This window comes from Eublepharis macularius, chromosome 4 (assembly GCF_028583425.1).
Source record: "Eublepharis macularius isolate TG4126 chromosome 4, MPM_Emac_v1.0, whole genome shotgun sequence".
NCBI classification, from domain to species: domain Eukaryota; kingdom Metazoa; phylum Chordata; class Lepidosauria; order Squamata; family Eublepharidae; genus Eublepharis; species Eublepharis macularius.
This window is the reverse complement of record NC_072793.1, coordinates 153119486-153139462: the sequence shown is the minus strand read 5'-3', so window position 1 is coordinate 153139462 and position 19977 is coordinate 153119486. Positions and strand designations below refer to the sequence as shown.

The 19977-nt window shown below is 45.5% G+C and overlaps 2 protein-coding genes across 2 annotated transcripts; one reads left to right on the top strand and one right to left on the bottom strand.

Annotated features, from left to right (window-relative positions):
- The first annotated feature begins 1058 nt into the window (after positions 1-1058).
- LOC129326896 (uncharacterized) lies at positions 1059-2336 on the top strand. The gene is made up of 2 exons (XM_054975221.1): positions 1059-1281; positions 1568-2336. The coding sequence occupies exons 1-2, from the start codon at positions 1084-1086 to the stop codon at positions 2279-2281; spliced, it is 912 nt and encodes a 303-aa protein (XP_054831196.1). The 5' UTR covers positions 1059-1083; the 3' UTR covers positions 2282-2336.
- A 3586-nt stretch (positions 2337-5922) lies between these two features.
- Positions 5923-8411, bottom strand: LOC129329081 (myb/SANT-like DNA-binding domain-containing protein 7). The gene is made up of 4 exons (XM_054978498.1): positions 7821-8411; positions 7653-7727; positions 6982-7065; positions 5923-6413 (listed from the first exon to the last, which is right to left on the bottom strand). The coding sequence occupies exons 1-4, from the start codon at positions 8299-8301 to the stop codon at positions 5959-5961; spliced, it is 1095 nt and encodes a 364-aa protein (XP_054834473.1). The 5' UTR covers positions 8302-8411; the 3' UTR covers positions 5923-5958.
- Between the last annotated feature and the right edge of the window lie 11566 nt (positions 8412-19977).

The window sequence follows — 19977 nt, the reverse complement described above, 5'->3', positions numbered from 1 at the left end:
TTCCTTTTGCCCCTTCAATTCGCTGGACAGAAGAGGTGAGACAGATAAGGGCTGTTGTGAAAAAAAGTATATTTGCAAATATAGGTACAGGCTACAAGATGAGCTCAGAATGTACCCCCGAACAAAGGAGCACATGTTACTTTTAAGGGCTTGTGACATCATTTTGGAGAACCGAAAGTCACGTTCAAAATAAGGCACCTGATCTCTTTTACACCTTTAGATTGGACTATTGTCCACCTTTCAGTCTCGCGACAACATCATTTGCCATCCTTTCTTGGGCCGATTCCACACTACCTTAGCTCCCGCTTTTCTTGTGCACTGATTGCTCCATCTGCTATTGCGCGTTCTTTGCTTGTTTGTTCACATCACCTTTAGAATAGCGCTTATCCTGCGCAATCCGTTGATCACATCCCCTTTCAAAAATACGGGTAAAGGGGCGGGACAAAACCAAAAGGCCCGGGTTATTTTTTTTTTTTTAAAAAAGGCAAATTTGACGCTATATCGACGTGTAATTATCTTGAAACAACGAATCCGCGTTCCCTTCCTTCCCTGTCATTGGTCAGTTTTCGGACCAGCCTCTTAAAAGGTTATTGGATCCCCGTGGAGGCGCCAAAATTTGAACAGCTTTAAAATTGGACTGATAGTCATTCCTGTCTCTGTGGGAGTTACAGGTGACTTGGAGAGGGTAGGATGGCACCCCGGGAAACGATCATTTTTCTGATGGCTCATGTCCTTCTGATTATGCTCCGCTGCTCGACATTCATGTGCCTTTCCTATAAAAGGTACATCTGCAGGAGGAGACGTGCGGCTGCCAGATTGCTATTTTTCAGAAACCGGCACTCCGCTTACCGCCGCTACCTTCGTGCACCACCTAGAAACAGGTTTCGGCGATGGTTTGCCTTGGCAGAACTTGAAGAGCCACGGGAGCACTGGGTTTACCCACGAAGCCTCCACTGGTGGGATGCCATCGTTTTGGGCTACTGGGATGATCATTGTTGGATGGAGCGTTTCCGAATGTCCAAGCAAACATTTCTTGAGTTGGTGGAGGCTCTACGGCCACGTCTCGAACGTCAAACCACCACCATGCGTGTGCCATTATCCGTGGAGAGGAGAGTCGCCGTAGCGGTGTGGTACCTCGCCAACGGGTCAAGCTATCAGGTGGCGAGCGACTTGTTTGGCATCGGACGGTCCACGGTCGCATCCTCGGTAATAGAGTTCTGCTTTGCTGTGGAACTAGAACTTCTCTCGAAAACAATATGCATTGGTCCCGACGTTGGAAAGGTAGGTTGCACTGTGGAAAATTTTTTTTTTTTGTAATGTGATGTCGTCCTTCCGACTTATCATTGTGCCAAAATCATATCAGTTGCTTTTATTTGACCATCCAAAAAATGTCTAGGTTCTGACTGGACAACTAGGAATCTCACACTTGCGCATTGATGTGCCTTACGCTGACAGATGCCCGTGAGCGTGGATATAATCTTGAATAACAATCACCTAAACTTCTGTGAGTGCTGTTTGAGTAACCCCAAAACATGTCTGATTAATTTATTTTCCTTTTTCGAAACAGATAATGGATGGCTTCGATCGCCTTGGATTTCCGCACTGCATAGGCGCTATAGATGGCACCCACATTCCCATTTGCGCTCCGGGGGGAAGGCCCGATCAATATGGGAATCGGAAGAACTATTCATCCATTCTTCTTCAAGGAACTGTAGACTCATCAGGACGCTTCATCGACGTGGAGGTAGGGTGGAGTGGGAAAAATCATGATGCCTTTGTCTTTACCCACTCCGCCCTCTGTATTGCCATGGATGCCGGCTCCCTGGTTCCTGGGAACCCTTGCCTGGATTTGGATGGTGTGGTGGTTCCACCGATCATCATTGCGGATGGTGCCTACCCCTTGCGTCCCTGGCTGATGAAGCCATACGGCCGGACAGCAGAAGCGGGACATCACCGAGACTTTGATAGGAGACTTTGCAGGGCTCGCAACAAGGTGGAATGTTGTTTTGGTCGTTATAAGGGGAGATGGCGTTGTTTGTCCAGGCGTCTGCAGGTCAGAGAACAAAATGTGGTCTCTGTTGTCACTGCTTGTGCTGTCCTACATAACTTGTGTGAGGAAAGGGGTCATCCGGTGTTGGGTGACCTGGAATCACCAGAACCCATTCGCATACAGGCTGATGAGGATGATGACATGGCCACAAATGGTGAGAATCTCGCAGCAGGAAAGGTAGTGCGGGAGGCCTTGGCAAGGTTCATGGCCGCCGCAGGATCAAGAGAGTAGAGCTTACCATGCCACCAATGGATGTTTCAGAAATCCGATTGTGGTGGTCCTTTAAACGATTTTTTATTATTATCCTGTCACGAGCCCTTGCTGTGTTGGCTCAAAAATAAACCAAAAATATGTTTTTGGATCTCATTGTTGAACTGTTTTCTTTCTCCTGATCTAAAATAAAAAAATACACATCATCACAAGACCAGTGAACAATCAATAAATAAAACAAATCAGAAAACCATTATATTCCTCTTGCAAACAATTTAGTGCTCCACACATTGCCCTTTCCATTTTTAAAAAAAATATTGCAATCTTGCCCAGTCGATGTTGTTGTTCGTGGAGGTGCATCCTGGAGATCATGGACACTCAAAATCACACTCACCGGCACACAGATGGCCCTGTCTCTGAACAACCAATTCTGCTCCGGAATGTGCAGAGTGGACTCATACACAGCTAATCTGTTCACCCCGCGTTGGTTTAAGTCCTTCCCAGTGATGGTCTACAGGCTATTGTGTGGTCATTTCTCAGGGAACCTTACAAGGGTTATCACCCAACCCTCACGTCACTCATTAATATGTTAAAAAAAAAATTCTTATCACTTGACACTGTCATTCCCATTGTCCACTTAATGCTTTCGTGGGTACAGCCGGGAAGCAAAGAGCGCGGGGTGGACACGGGTCCATTTAATAAAAAAAACGCCTCTAAGCCTCCGTCGTTAAGATTCTCCCGCGCAAATAACGGGCGCGTGTAGCCGCCGATCATGCGCGTTGAAGATTCATTACTGTGTCGACATACCGTCTCATTGAAATCATGGCTTCAGGCGGGAAAGGTGTCTTTTGGAGGGACGACGAGGTCCGTGCCCTGCTTAACCTGGTGCTCAGCTCGGGAAAGGCAGGAATCCTCATGAAGAGCACCCACCTTCCCAACAGGCAGCACTTCAGTCGGGTAGCCACTCGTATGCGTGAGGCCGGCTTTGAGAGGAACACCGAACAATGCCGGTCCAAGTTTAAGCGCGTCAAGGGGGCTTTCTACGATGCCTTGGAGTCCTGGCAAGGGATTCCAAGGCAGAGTGGGAAGCCCCCCTTTTTTGCCGAAATGATGAGGCTCTGGGAGGCAGCAGGGAAACCCAGCTGGAGGAACCGATATCATGGTGGTGAGTTGAGGTCTCGATGATAAAATTATGCCTATGACAATTATGCTTGTGTTTTGATTTTGAATTTTTTTCAAGGACATTGAGCTGAGGAATTGGTGAGTGGTGGTCCAAAAACCGCAGATCTTGGACATTGTTCACTGCTGTGCCTGACCACCCTAGAAGCGGGTGTATGCTTGTGCTTTTTTAACAATACCGAACCCTGTTTGAATGGCCAAACCGCCCCATGATAGCTCCCCATGGACAGGATGTTCAAGCCAAATTTGTTTCTCAAAACATCGATACTGTAGGACAATAGAATTCACATTTGCAGACCACTCCACATAACCTCATGCATGCGTGGATTGGGGAAAAGCATTTGCTGGGGTGTCAGTAAAGTTTTGATAGTATGATTACAAGGTTTTCATAGAGGCCATTTTATAAAAAAAGATATTTTCCTGATTTCCACAGCTGCTCTTAGGAGGAGAGATGAGCCGATGAGTCAACCTGAGGAGCCAGAGGGGGAAGCCTCCGATGAGATGGAGCACGCCAGTGCGGCAGGCTCCTCCCCTGTGAGCAACGTGGTGCACCAGGAGTTGGCACATGCAGGTGGGTGTCATGAGGAGTATCATTGCATTATGCAGCATCTAAATAGCCATTCCCCTCCACCCACTTTGGGTGATGCCATCCAAGTGTCAAGAACATTCTGCGCCAAAGGCTGCCCTGGCATGATGTCAGGTGGCAGATTCTTTCAGTTTTGCATTCTCCACAGACCAACATCACCTGCAACGTGACCATTTTCCAATTTAAAGGAAAGTTTAGAGCAGACATGAGTTATCGAAAAGGTGACATCTTAGTGGTCTGCGGGCCAAGCTACACATGACGAATGACACTTGAATGGCAAGTGTATTTCTCCCTGTTCACTTGCCCTCCACTCAAACCACTCGCCATTCAAGTGTCATTCGTCATGTGTAGCTTGGCCCTGTGAAGCAACCTCATCCAAAGCATCACAGCACCGTGGTCCAAACAAGTGCTTACCGTCCACCATTCATAGATTCAAAAGACTGTTTCTTACAGTAAACATTGGTGTGACCACATTTTCCTGCACCGTCAAGACCGAGAATTTTTAAGGATGGCCCAAGTTTTCTCAAATCGTACTTCTCATAGTTAGATGCATGGTGTGCCAAAAAGATAAGGGCATGATATTGTAGTTTACAGAGGTGTTAATCTACTCTGCCATAACCTCTCCAGCTCAATATCAGAGTTTTTTCTCTTTTTACCACCATGCAACAAACTAAGAGAATTGTGATTCTCGAATGTGCACTCCACAATTTTATCACTTTGAACCCAAGGGCGCTTCCAGGATAAATGTTTATTGCTCCCAGGGTTAAACACCGCAAAATCATGTGGATTTCACCGATTTGGGAATCAGGAAACTTTTGTCATTGCTGTGATAATGGAAATTGACTGTTTGTCCATCCAAATGCAACTGTAAACGCAATTTGAACGGCAGCATTGGATCTCTTCACAGGAATCCAAACGCTGGCATTTGAATTCACAGGTTTTTTTCCCCCGGGCGCCCCTTCCTGGCACACACACACTGATGATATCTTGCTCTATGTAGATCACCTTCAAATTAATCCCTCCTGTTTAAATTTTTTTCTCTAACCACGAAGGAGCCTCTCCAGACCTATATGGTCACCTATCCATACATGGATTATCTCAAAATCTTAAACTGGTTTCAGACCCTCTGCGTTAGAAACATGCATGGCAACACTGGAGTGCGTGTCTCAAACTGTGTTCTCATATCTTGACTCACTTGAACCTTAATACAGAATTTTCTTTTAAATTTGGAAAACAATGTTTCATTTCTGATTGGCCATCAAGATGATGGTTAGATAACACCCTTAAAAATGATATGTTTTTCTATTGTGACAGAGGAGGTTGGGGATCGTCCGGGTACATCGGATTCAACTCAAGCGGCTCCATCCACCAGTACAGCGCCAGAGACCGCCCCCCGCCGCCAGGGAAGAACTCTTGATGACCTATTTGCCTTGGTGGAGAGCATGGATGGGCGCACCTCTGCATCACGTGGGTTCAACTCTATAAATGTGCTTTGGAGAGCAGCCACAGTAAACAATGCAACCGCCTAAAAAATTCTTGTTCTGTTTAGTCAACAGCATCCAGAGACGTATGGCCACATACGAGGGTCGTATGATGCGCTTTGGCCGGAGGCTGGACAACATCGAAAGGAGGCAACGGGAGATGGAAGAATCCAGCTTGTCAGCCAGGGAAGCTCATGGCCAACAAAATCAGTAATTGTTGCCCTGGCATGAGGCATCAATCTTTCCCACCCCTTGAGTTTCTCTTTAGTTTCAATAAATCAAGAACTGTTAACGTTACCATTTGTCCCCTTGTTTATTGATGTCTTGGCCGTCAGGAGTAAAACAAGTAGTGGCATTGAAAAACACTCCAATGTAATACAAACAACAGTGTAACAGTGAAAATGGGGAAACGGGACCGTTAATTCAAACGGAAACATCTTAGTCCAGTAATGCTAAAGAGTCAGCCTTTCACGAGCCCTTCCAACGCATGCACGTTTTGCCGTGGCAGACCTAGGTGGGATGTTTTCTGAGTTGCTGTCACCCTTTTCACAAGCATTTGCTGACCTTCCCCGGTGCTGACTCACCAACATTTCCCCAAGTGTTTGGAGAGTGGTTACTGCAGATTCCATTACATGCAGATTCTGCATCCACACATCCCTAAAATCATTTCTTTCCTTCCTGGTCTCCTCTAGGAACTCGACTTGCAACCTCCTTTCTTCTTCATGCCATTTGTTGCTATCCTTGCGGTCTATGCGCCATTCATTGATCTGTGCCTTGTGCTCTTCCCCTGACTGACTCATCATCTTGTCCGCCACAGAAAACAGGCCAGCATTTCTTCTTCTTCTGGATCTAATGGCTGATAGGCGTGTGCCAGGTGATAGCTCCGCCACTGATTTCAAAGGTGATTCTGTGAATTGATAAAAAGCCAAAAAAACATCAAAAAACAAACATAATCCAGAGCATGACATTGACTTTTCTGCACAGTTATTGTCCCTTGAGTGATCAATCAACAGAATCTCGTGTGCAGTCCCATGCTGAGGATTTTTTTTTGGTCTCCTGCTGAGAATCAACACTCCTTGCCATGTTTAACAGACATGGTTTTTACATCTATGCCCTGGGGGGAGAAAAAACCTGTACAGTTGACGTTTTTTGCCTGATGTTACCCAAGGATTCAATCAATGTGAAGCTGATGTGAGGGTGCTGTTCATTTGGTCCATAGTTCCGGCCAAGAAACTTTGGTGACTTCCCTTTTGACTCAAGCCAAAATTGGTACCAAGGGGACCCACCACCCCCCAAAACACACAATGACGTTAACATGACACTGCTGCCGGGGTTACATATCACGTCGCCAAGTTTAATTTAGCTTTATCTGCAGAAACAAATTTGAAAATTTGGTGAACAAACTCTTACTGATGGTAAACCATAGAGATGCTATGCGATTGCTAGCCCTTTATTTCGTTACCGAGAAAACATACCTTTGCTGCTGCCAAGACCAGATGTGCTGGAGCTGTTGTTGCTAATTGTTTCCTCTTGACCGTCAGGACACGGATCATCAGACTCTAGAAATAAAGGAGAGGTTTTCACAGATTTAATTGTGAGTTAAGTGGGTGGATTTGATGTCCTGGCATAAAACCAATTCCTGGCAGGATACAGAAGTTCACACAAACACAGGAAGGAAGTGGCTTAGGGTGAAGCTGCAAGCGACGCCTGACACAGGGCGGACACTTGTCCGCTTCCCTCAATTTCTGATGGGAACTGTAGGTATCCTGGTCTTGCAGCTGCATTGGAGAGACAAGCGCTAAATCAAGGAAGCCCACTTCTCCCATCAAAAGTTTAGCAAGGCTAACAAGTTTGCAACCTGTCAGGCATCACTTGTAGCTTGGGTCTCAGGATCTGCAATTTTCACAAATGAAACAAAGCACAGTTTCTCAAACATTGAAAACATAACGTGTTTTCCTGAACACGTGGTCCAAACATGGATCCAATTGTGTTGAAGTGGTGTCCCATATCCTCACGATTCTAGACTCCAGCTGTCTTTTCACCACGATAGATCAAAGAACACCTGCAACTAGATATAACTAATCAAGGTTAAAGGGTTAATCACTGCAATATATGGATGTTTTCCTATGAAACTCATCAAACTCACCTTTGTCTTCAAGGCCATCCACAGTGGCATCAGTGTCAATCTCTGCCTCAACCTCAGGTACATTCTCTCTCACACCTGTGTCAATTGAAAGAATGTCATGATATTACTTCATGCGTCTCTATAATGAGCACTTTTCAAACCTCCACAGTAAAAGTGGTTTTCACTCACCCACTTGGCATGGAGTGGAGCTTCTAATCTGTCCATGATCTATGGTGAAGAGGTCGTGCGAAAAAAGCTCCTCCGAGCCATCAGACACTGGACACGGGTCTCTCAATTGCCGCCCCAGGGACACAACGCCAAGACTTCTTGACACTCGTTTTGGTTTCACGCTTGCATCCCCCCGGAGAATGCTGTCAAGCTCCCTGAAATACGGGCAGGTAATGGGAGCATTTCCAGAGGTTGAATTGTGCGCCACTACCTTCTTGTAATCCAGTCTCATCGTTTTTGTTTTTGACCTGCACTCCATAGCTGTCCTTTTATGTCCCCGAAGGGCCATCTGGGCTGCAATGCGCTCGAAATAATCGATATTTCTATAGGAACTCTTCAGTGCTTCCTGTATTTTTTCCTCCCCCCAGAAGGAGAGGAGATCCAATATTTCCCTCTCCCTCCAAGCAATTCCACGGGAGGCGGCATGCCTATGTTCGCTCATCTCGACAATTTTGAAAATACCTGACCTGAACTCCTGAGATCTCGTTCTAAGTGCTAGAACAGATTTATAGCTGAGGCTCCGTGCTCCGCTGCAGAATGTCTGTCAATAAAATGCTACCACATGCATTGGATCATGGGAAAGGATGGGAAAGTTTCCGCGGGAAGTAACGGTCAAGAAATGGCATGCCGCATGCGCGAGTTTGGACAGCAAGGATTGAATTAACGCCAATCCGAAACAGCGGTTCAATGGAACAACGACGACATTAGTGTTAATGTTAAAGGCATTCCAAGTGCACGTCAACGATGAACGCCAGTGAATGAAATCAACATGGGATGGGTGATCGGTCATGATGACCGGCCACATCATCCAAAGGCAGAGCTTGATTTTCTCTTTTGAAACTTGACCGCGGTGCCAAGTCCAGTGGCACAGGCCATTTCAAGCGTTTCAAAAGCCATGAATGAGGTGTCACGAGGATGTCTAATAAACAGAGCTCATTGTTCCTCTGATATCGGAGGTCTGTCCGTTAAATTGATATGAGAACAATATGATGAGATGTCGACATATCGACACGGTAGTCTTTTATTTTTTAAAAAAGGGGTTGGAAAAAAGGCAGGGCAGGGAATTTGGGGGCGGATCAAGAGAGGGTGGGAAACCAAATGGGGCCGTTTATTCATAACAAGATAAACCGGAATGAAAGTGCAATGGGCTGTTGCGACGCGATGCCGGTTTAATGACGTCATGGGAGATGAGTGTGTGAACCGATTAAAGTATGGCGCTGCAGAAGTGAAAAACTGCCGCAAGAAGAACGGTAGTGTGGATTCGGCCTTGGTCTCCATAGCAGCATCTTCCTTCATTCCACAACTGGTTACTTTTCTACACAAACTCTCTTCTCCAAAAGGGGGAAGGGGGTGGAACTTATAATTCTCTCTTTGTTTCTGGCTTTGCCCTGTTCATATACTTGCAGGAATGCCCAGTTATCTATCTTCAAGGATAGACATTCTTTCTTTCCATGTACAGCTAGGGAGAAGAAGGGGGTGGTGGCGGCGAAAAGCAGAGACCAGTTACTTTAAAACATAAAGAATCCATCTTATGCTTCTTGCTAGCTTAATATTATGGCTATATGATTAATCCATAGTCTTTACTAATATAAATTTGCTAATCCCACATTAGTATACATCCTCCCAACCACGGTTCCTTTGATGTCCCCTTTGGGGGTTCACTTCTTGGGGAAGATAGTGTTGCTAACAATACTACACTCAGCCATTTATCATAGGGCACTGTGCTGGTCTTGTGAATCAAGCCTCTCTTTGCTCTGTTCCATATGTCTTGGCTTGTATCCTACAAGGGAAAAATGATGAGTGTTTGGCCAGTGGTAGAAAGAGATGGTGCCATGTGCCTGGTGTTCACTGAAGTGATTTCCACATCACAACAATTATTGGTAGTTTCCTCATTGCCATTGCAGCTGCCAATTGAGCACAGTAGCAAGGGGCTTCCAGAGGGTGGATTTCCTTTCCCCACATTTGTTTTATCCCAGTCCCCCATAATGGCCGCTTCTCCCCTACACCAAGGCCATTGTGTAGCTTTGGGTTTTTTTACAAAAAAAAAAACCTGGTGCCTAGTCTTTTGAATTTACGCATCCGATGAAAATGTGTGTTGTGTTTGTTTAAATCTTTAGCGGCGTATAAACGACTTTTATGTTGCTGCTGCCATTTGGTTGTTAGATATTATTGTTTTTTATTTTTTATTTTAGTTATTTTTTATTGTATTTTGTGTTTTATCTTTCTCCATTTAAAAAGAGTGGAAGTGTGAGTGTAGCTCTTAACTGATGAGTAAGGTAAAGTCGTTAAACCGTTACACAGTTTCCTCTCACTGTGTCTTGCGTGGGTGGGAAGTATAAGATAACACTCTGTGGCCTTATGTATTTGAGTGCTTTATACAACCATATTTTGAGGTGAGGTGGTTTTGGGGATAGATGGAGGAACTCCAGGGACCCTGCTTTGAGATATTGTCCAGCCTCCTTTCTGGTGAGCCCCCACCTATGTGAGTTACTTTGTTCTTGTCACCCCTCTCCCAGTTGCATCAGTGTAGTTGAGAATCCTTGTCTAGACTTCAGGGTATTTGTAAGGATTCAGAGAAAACAGTGCTAACATCTGACTTTTTATTGTTCTCTTTGGCTGTTGTGTTTGTTGTTTGTGCAAAGTGCTCCCCTTTTATAAAATGCCCTGTCATTAGAGTGCCCACTGTGTTGCCAGAACTGCTATTTTAAGGGGAAATTAGCAAGCAGTTTGGCTTAAGTTAGTGCGGATCTTTACCAATGTATACCAGAGTCTGAACTTCCGGATTGCTCACGCAATAAACAGGCGGCAACTAATCAATACAAAACATGTTTACTAAGATGTTGCATAAGCCTACAATAACACAAACATTCAAGAGACATACAAGGGCTAAGAAATAAAGATTAGAAAATAGAGCTGTTTGCATTTGCAGGTACCCACTTGAGATCGATGGAACAGGTGATACTCCACCTGATCACGGCGAGAAGCAGAGACGGTAGCGGCAAAGCGGGGCAATATCTAATGCCTGCACTAGATACGCAGGATCGGGAGAGGAATGGTGTGCGCCTCATGGTAGGCAGAGCCTGCTTGAGTACCCAAAAATGTACCCTGAGGCGGGGGCCTTCCAGGTGGTTCTCAGGAGGGGAAACAAAAGCTTGATGGCTCTGTAACTACAGCTAATGGGACACTTTAGGGTCTGAATGTATGATTGTGACACCTTAGGAAGAGGGGACAAAGGAGGGGAGGGAGTGCTGGGCGGGTTGATCGGATCTGTCAGAAAGCTGGAGTTGTCTTGATGGGATCTGTTCTGGAATGCGGTGGTTGTATTGATATGCATCCATTAGGTGTTCTGGACAGTTGGCACATAGTTCCCGTCTCAGGGCGGCTTCCAGCAATATACATATCAGGGCGAGGCTGGACTCCGTGAATGTGACAGGAGCCTCAGAGCAAACTGTCCATGATGACTCTCTGCTGCCTGGGAACGTGGCTTTTCCCCTGGCACGCATCGTGGGCTGGCTAGCAGGCTGCTCAGTGGCGGGGGCAGACCCAGTGACCGTCCTGCAAGGAGCTCTCCATGGGAACTGACCAGGGGGTGCCTGGACAGGCTCGTGGAGGGTCCTCCCAGATGGCACTGCGCTGCTAGTGGCATTGTTCCAGGCCCAGGTGGGGTTTGTGTCCAAGGAGGCAAGAAGCAGGTGTTGGTGACACAGTCCATAACAGCGGAGAGGCAGGGGGGAAAGCATGGGCAACGCTGCCCCTAACAGAGTTCTTGGCAGAGTCTTGGAACAGCAAGGCAGGAAGCTGACCTAGTCCATAGCAGACTCCATAACAGGAGGGGGGCGGTCACTGGCAACAACTGGGGTTATACTAGTTCAAAAGACTCACCACCCTTTTGCACATGTAATATTATGCTGACATATATGAGCAATGGATTCTTACAACCTTTCCACTACACCACTGTATCCCCAAATCACTCCACTTTTCCCCTTTAGGGCTGAAGTATATACATTTTTTTCTGCTAGCATAGAGCTGTGTTCCTTTAGCAAATGGGGATTTAGGAGGAATCCTATTCCACCCAGCAACTATAAAGTAGAATTAGGACAGGACTGTACTGATTGCTTCTGATGAGCCATTTCTTTAATTTCATCACCAGCACTTCAGGCCTCTTGTTTTGTTTTCATTAAGTTACACAGAGTATTTTACTGTGTGCAGAATAAAGTGCAGAACAAAGCTATGTAAAGCAAATTTAATTTTGATACTTTGAAAATGCAGAAGAGGGTGCTCTGAAGAGATCTCCCATATATACTGAGCACTTTATACATGACATCTTCTCACTTGCTAGCTTCTGTTCATTCCACAAAGAGCAAATCAAAGCAGGAAATCTTACTCAAAGATTATTATACTAAAAATACAAAGGATGAAAGAAAGGAAGATTCCACACTATCATGCCTACAAAGTCTGAGACATTATCTCAACACAGGCCTTGGAAACTTTTTTTAAGATATAAAGGTGGAGAAAAGCAGTATATCTTTCTATCATAGCAGACTGGGTTGCTAAAACTTTCTGTATTTGTCCCAGCAGAAAGACTTGCTAATATGCAAATGAAGCCAGTGTTTGTAATATATAAACACACTGGGAATTCCATTTAGTGAGGAAATTACAGAGATCTAACTTTCCCCCCTCACATCATCTAAGTAAATAATCCATGAGCTACATATTCTCGAAGGGAAGATTTTCAGCCTTGGTTATGCAGCCCTAATGACTTATTAACTATTCATTGTTTCAATATCCAGCTAAACAGGATGGGGTGGGGGGAATAATAGTTCCCTGATATTTTGTTTTTGTGATAAAACTTTTTTAAAGCAAATGTTGTGGTTAAAGCTGATGAATTCTTATGTTGTAATTTCTCAAGTGTGATGGTGTGGCAGTGTATAATGCTTGTGCAGACTGAATAGATTCTTTTCATTCCTGTTTATAAATACTTTTTACACTTTATTTAGATATTTATAACCTACTTTTCATCCTAACAAGGACACAAAGTAGGGTTGCCAGCCTCCAGGTAGTGGCGGGAGATCTCCTGGAATTACAACTGGTCTCCAGGCCATAGAGATCAGTTCACATGGGGAAAATGGCTACTTTTGGGGGTGGACTCTATGGAATTATGCCATGCCAAGGTCCTTTCCCTCCCCAAACCCCACTTTGTCCAGGTTTCTCCAGGTTTCACCTCCCAGATCTCCAAGAATTTCCCAACTTGGAGCTGGCAACCCTAACACAAAGTGTCTTAAAATACTGTTCTCCCTGCCTCCATTTTATCTTCACAACAAAAACCCTGTGAACTAGGTTAGGCTGAGAGAAAGTGATTGGCCCAAGGTCATCTAGAGAGCTTCCGTGTAGTGTTTCCCAACATTGCCTCAGCAAATGTTTGGAAATATGGAGGGGTGTGCCTGGAGGATTTGGGTGGTGGAGTTTGGGGAGTATGTAATGGCACTTCTGGATGTCACTCTAGCTAGGCCACCTCAATTTGGGAGGGGGGGCAGATCATTTGGGCTGGTAATTCTCTGCCCTGGGTGGGCAAATGGGAGGCCTACTTCCATGACAGAGGCCGTTTCCAGACGGCCCCCCGCCTCGCGAAACGTTGCGCGTCGTCGCGCGTCGTTGCGCAGAAAACGCGAAATATCGCGTTTTCTCGCGCGAGTTTTGCGCGACGTCGCGCAAAACTCGCGCGAGAAAACGCAATATTTCGCATTTTCTGCGCGACGACGCGCGACGACGCGCGACGTTTCGCGAGGTGGGGGGCCGTCTGGAAACGGCCAGAGTGAGGCGTAGAACCTAGATCTCCCATACCTTAGTCTGACACTCTAACCATTACCTGTATCCACCTGGATCCATGCTGTGGTATCACCAAAACTTGACTATTGTAATGCACTAGACATTGGTCTTCCATCTAAGTTAAGTAGGAGGCTCCAATTGGTGCAAAATGCTGCAGCTCAACTGTTAGCAGGAGTGAGCAGGAGCATGAACATCACTCCCATCCTACAGTCATTCCATTGGCTACCTATCAGTTACTATGCTCAGTTCAAGGTATTGGTTATTACATACAAAGCTCTTCATGGCCTTGGTCCGGCATACCTACGGGACCACCTCCCTCCCTATTTCCCTCCACGGCAGCTTTGCTCATGCGAACAGGGTCTCTTGTAGGTGCCAGCCTGCACATGGGCAAAATCAACTGCAGCCCATACACGGGGCTTCTCTGGTGGTCCCTACCCTATGGAACAGCCTGCCTGAGGAGGTCAGGAGACCTCCCATGCTCTTGGCTTTCTGCAAACAGTGCAAAACTGAATTATTCAAAAATGCTTTTTTACTTAGATAGGAGGGCGGTATTGTATGGAGGGGGTCTCAGATGCTTCACTAATGAGTTAGGGACCATAATCTTCACCACTATGTTGCCTTACATATTATCTGTTTGTACTCCTATATACTACCTGTACTTCATGTTGTCTAATGTCAGTCCTAGAATTGATTATGTTCTGTTTCAGCAATTCTTCAGCTCTATATTGGATCCTTGCTAATGCTATGTCTTTGTAAACTGTATTTATTTATCCTATGGCATTAGCTATGGAAATGTCCTTGACACTGTATGGAAATGTCTTTGATACTGATTGTACTAATCTCACACTATATAATCCGTCTTGAGTCTCAGTGAGAAAGAAAGAAAGAAAGAAAGAAAGAAAGAAAGAAAGAAAGAAAGAAAGAAAGAAAGAAAGAAAGAAAGAAAAATGCCCAAAGCTGTCTGCAGTTCTAAAAAGAAACTTCATAGCTCTTTCATGTGCAAGCTACTAACTCATTGGGTGACCTTGGGTCTGGTGAGCCAGTTATTCTCAGCTTAACCTAGTTCACAAGATTGTTATGAGGAGTATAGGAGGGAAGTATTGTAGGAAGGGGGTCTCGGATTCTTCACTAATGAGTTAGGACCATAGACTTCACCATTATGTTGCCTTGCATATTATCTGATGCTTTGAATATGTACTCCTATGTACTAACTGTGCTTCATGTTATCTAATGTCAGTCCTAGAACTGATCATGTTCAGTTTCAGCAATTCTTCAACTCTGTATTGGATCCTTGCTTCTACTATGTCTTTGTACAATCTTGTGACATTGTTTATGGAAATGTCCTTGACACGGTATGGAAATGTCCTTGATACTGTATGGAAATATCCTTGATACTGATTGTACTAATCTCATTCTATGCAATCCGTTTTGAGTCTCAGTGGGAAAGGCAGACTATAAATAAAAATAAATAAATAAATAAATAAATAAATACATGGGATTCAGTTATCTGTGTACGCCACGTTGTGTGCCCCTTGCATGAAGGGTATAAACATAAGGAATGATTGAATGTGCTACTCGTGCTGTGTGTGAATGTTGTTAATATGGGGTATAGCATGAAGCAGAAACTGAATGTATAGTTCTTGCCAAAGTACCTTCTACATTCCAATTAGAGGCAGTTTTCATCCTCATATGAGAAAAGGCCTAGTTTAACTTTTTAAATTGAATTTTTCCAAAATGGCTCCTTTCCCAAGTAACGATAGACTTTAAATGAAAATAGAGGCAGAACAAGTACCAAGATGAAGATGCAATATGTTTTTTGATTATTTTAATTACTGTATTTACATTATTTATAGTAAGACTTTCTTACTGAGACTCAAGGCAGATTACATAGTATAAGTCAATATGAAATTTGTTGGAGACATTTCATAAACAATACAATAGGTTAAGAAATTTGAAAATAAGCAACTGTGCTATCTGTACTGACCGTGCAAATCCATTTGATTGCCTTAGATTCAAAAATAAATTTCCTTGCCATTCAGAAGAATCTTTTTAAAAATTCAGCCACCACAAATCAGTATATATTTGAGTGTGATACGGGTAAAAGGTCTATACTGGCTAGATTATTGAAGTTTGGCTAGAAACAACTATCTTTTTAAGGCCCAAAACAAAGCCATTCTCAGGCTTCCTGCTGTAGGCAAGTGTGTAATTTCCTTTGTGTCTGTCACTTGACAGCAGAAACCTCAGCCCTACCTATTATGCTAGCTCCGTATGAGTGTCTTACAGATGCTTTAGGGGAATTTCATTTAGGTTAAAAGGGCTTTTTATTCTACCCAATGGAAGGAGCCCCTGGAATTCAAATTCAGAAGTGTTCCCCATAGGAGATGAATGCAATAATAGGTTTCAGTCAATGATTTCCAAGCATGCATGGGATGGCCTGCCAGTTTCCCCTCTGTCTTTTATCTGGAACCAAGCCATGTGGCTGTCTCCATTTTGTAGACAATTTAAACATAGGATCGTTTTGGGACTCAAGTGAGATTTTGCCTGGCCTGGCTTAACATCTGGCACCAGGCAGTGCTAGAAACTTGTATTTTGGTTCCTTTTATTCTATTGCCATTTTTAGACATTTTCGTGCTTTCTAACTTTTAATGCCATGTACATTTTCCCTTTAAAATAAATTCAGTTTTACTATTTTATTTACAATACTGTGCCTTTGGGAATTTTCACACTTGGCCTATTCTGCTAGCTTTGGTTAGTGCATATCAGGTTTGCTCTCCTCACAATGTTGTGGAACTAGTGTTCTTTTATAAGAGGACTGTAATAAAGTGTTCTGACTGCCTGAAGAGTCAGATGACAGCAGTTCAGCTGGGCTTTTAAAACAGGTTTCAGTCCTTTTGTTGCAAGGGGACAGGGCTGGATCGAGGGGGGGCAGGGGGGTAGACTGCCCCCGGCGCCGCCAGGGAGGGGGCGCCGGGAGCAGCTGCCAGGGCGGCAGCGCAGGTAGCCTTCCAGCCCCCCGCGCTGCCTTTCGCCTGCCCCGCAGGACAGGGAGCAGCCGGCTTGCTGCGCGCCCCCTGTCCTGCAGGGCAGGCAAAAGGCAGCACGGGGGGGGTGCAACGCCACCCGCACCCTACAGGACAGGGGGCAGCTGGCCACCCCCTGTCCTGCGGGGAGGCGAATGACGCGGGCGGTTTCCCAGCCCCGTATGCTGCCTCTGTCAGTGCACCACACGGGTGGCACCCTCCGCCCTGCATGATGACATCACAGAAGTGACATCATCACGCAGCGCCAGGAGCGTGTGTGTGATGCGTGCAAGAGAGAGGGGTTGGACTAGGGTTGCCCTGGGCGCTGGCAACCCTAGATCCAGCACTGCAAGGGGATAGATTGTGGTTGGGTGGGACTGAAGTTTGCAATGTAAGTAAGTCTTCATGGTTCCTTTCCACTTCCCCATATAGCAAAAGTATGGGTAAAAATTTCAAATTTCATTTACATTAGCAAATCTGCATCCAGTAAAAGCAAAATCTCCTGTTTTGCCAGCCAGTAATATAATGTACTGTCAACATTACGTACATACCAGTAACACACAATGAGAAAATAGGGACAGCTGAACACATGAAGCTGTCTTACACTGAATCAAACCATTGGCCCATCAAGGTCAGCATTATCTACTCAGACTGGCAATCAGGGGAAGCAAAACTTTAAATTTGGCCTTCTCACATGATCATGTCTTATACTGAGTCAGATCTGTGGGCTATCAAAGTCAGTATTGTTTACTCTGACTGGCAGCAGCTCTCTAGGATCCCAGGAGGAGGAATTTCGCATTACCTACCATCTAATTGTAGGTGCCAAGTATTGAACCTGAGACCTTCTGTATGCCCTACCATTGATCCCCAGCTCCTCAGAAGACATGAACTGATGGTATGGGACAGCATTGCTAGATCATGACTAGAGAGGGGCACGATCCCAAAAAAATTGCCAACCTAGCTGATCGTGGATCGGCGCCATTGACGATCCCAACTAAATGATCCACACCAATCATCTCCCGTTCCCGATCCGTGGATTGTGGATCGTGGAGGCCAAAGCGGGGCGTGCTGCTATTCCCAGCTATGTGGGAAGGTGGGTGTTGGCAGCGGCCACCGGGCCCGGCGGGCACGGGGAGATGGCGACAAGCCGCCTCCCCTCAGGGGGCAGGGGGTCTGGCTGCTCGCCGGCGGCACCCCCCATGTGCCCACCTGCCAGGCCAAAAAGGAGCGCGCTGGCAAGAAAAGAACGGTGGGTGATGCCGGCGGCATCTGTGTTTGTGTTTGGCCGTCTGTGTTTGGCCGTCAGAGCTGCCTATCAGGGTTTGCAGGGATGAGATTGGAGTGCCCATGGCTACAGAACACCCCCCTCCCCCTCCCTCCCCTGGGTGTCTTCTCCCAACTGGTGACTGCTTTGCTGCTCCGTGGTTGGAAGGAAGCCCTGCTGATCAAGGAAACCTGGGCTTCCATTCGGGTTTCCAGGGCGACAGAAGGAGGGGAAACACAGCTCAGGCATTCCCCTGGCTCCATTGCCCCGGGAATAGATTACTGTTGCCTGAGTGTCTGGCTTCCCGATCCGAGCACGATCCAGAACTGATCCAGCCCCCTCCCGATCGCTGGATCGTTGGCCATGGCCGATCATGATCCGCTGAGTCACGATTGCGCGATCGCCATTATCGTGGGTTTTTTTGGATCGTAATGCGGATTGTGTCCATCTCTAATCATGACCTAGAAGCCAGGAAGAGGGATCAAGAGCCATACAGATGCTTCGTCTTGCTTATTGGAAGCACTGATTTGAAAAGCCTTGATTCACATGTAACAAAGCCCATATGGCTTAGGGATGCCAGACCCCCACTGCTAAAATGGCGCTATTTCCCGGCAAACACCCACCTTATTCCAACACTGTAGCGATTTTCTCTCTTCTGCTTTGTGCTTGATAGTCACGCTATTTTGTGCCTCACATCGATGTATTTCGCCTCGCAACACCCTATGCCCTCCCTTCAATCCCAGAATCCATTTCTTCCCGCGACTCCCCCCTTTTTTTATTTTATTATGTCCATATAACGCCATAACGACATAACACAATGCAAACTTTCTGCTGAAGTAAAAATGACTCAATCGCCATGGCAGAGTCTTCAGCAATGGGGATCATGTCAGACAGGGAGTTTTCGGCGGGCAAAGGGCTATTTATATAATTTCAAAGTTGGAAAAACAAAAGGGTCAGCCAATGTTCTGGCCACTCCATGGGCGGGAAAAAAGGGCAACCTATCAGCGTTGTAATGTTTTACTCTAACGGAATGTTTATATGCTGTAATTCCGTTATAGCGGAATTAAACGCCAGAATAATTTTTAAAAAGGGGGGAGGAGCTGCTTCTGCGCGGTTAGAGAGAACAGAACAGAGCACTTCGGTGTGGACAGCTGGTGGCGCAAAGAGCCGTTAGGTGACCCAAAGAAATGTTACTGTGCCGATAACAGGTAGGACGCTATATGCTGTAAATTTAACTGAAGAGATGCCCGTGTGACGACGGCCCAGGACTAAGGAGATGATGTTTTGGAAGGTTATTGTTGAGGTTACTGGAGAGCTAGGTCTGGAAAAAATGCAACAGTTACAAAGCAGAGCCACTATTTGGCCCAATGAGGAAACGTATGTTTTGCCATCAGTACACATAAGTTTACCCAATGGGTAAATAACAGCTCCCCTGGAAGATTCAGGTTGGGAAAATGGTGTGTATGTGTGTGGCAGATGGAAGCTGAAGTCCTTTCTCCTTGTATGCTACCGATCCAATCCAGATCAGGCATGCACACACCGGCAAATTAAGTTCCCATCTGGGAACTCCCAGAACACGCCTTTACAATGCACTTGTACAAGACACACAGACTTTGTAACTTGTAAACCACCCTAAGCCTTCACAGAGTACGCTCTGCAGATTACTTATCCTTTCTTTGCTGCTTTAAAACCTAGAAACATTTTTTCACTTAAGATTCAAAAGGCCAAATTTTCTGACAGTTACGTATTTTATGCTTTTATCAGTACTTACATAGACACTCAATATTGCAAACATGCCTTATCCTTCCCTTGTCCTGTCCCCTTTTAACCACCATTGCAATAACAGCAGCAACAACAAAACCTATTAAGGGCCTTCATAATGATTTTAAATTATTTTATCACCATCCTGCAGACCTTGACAAAAACTCATGCAATTTCACCCTTCAAAACTCTCTGAAGCCTCATTGGCTCTTGTGTTTCCATCTTTGTAAAGAAACAATGATTTGCT

Bases quoted from the DNA above. Each gene is read 5' to 3' on its own strand.
- LOC129329081 (XM_054978498.1), bottom strand. From the start codon at position 8,301: ATGAGCGAACATAGGCATGCCGCCTCCCGTGGAATTGCTTGGAGGGAG. The intron at 7,728-7,820 runs GTGAGTGAAAAC...CAATTGACACAG, and splicing joins CTCCACTCCATGCCAAGTGG to GTGTGAGAGAGAATGTACCT. The intron at 6,414-6,981 runs GTATGTTTTCTC...ATCAATTCACAG, and splicing joins TGGTCTTGGCAGCAGCAAAG to AATCACCTTTGAAATCAGTG.
- LOC129326896 (XM_054975221.1), top strand. From the start codon at position 1,084: ATGCGTGTGCCATTATCCGTGGAGAGGAGAGTCGCCGTAGCGGTGTGG. The intron at 1,282-1,567 runs GTAGGTTGCACT...TTTTCGAAACAG, and splicing joins TTGGTCCCGACGTTGGAAAG to ATAATGGATGGCTTCGATCG.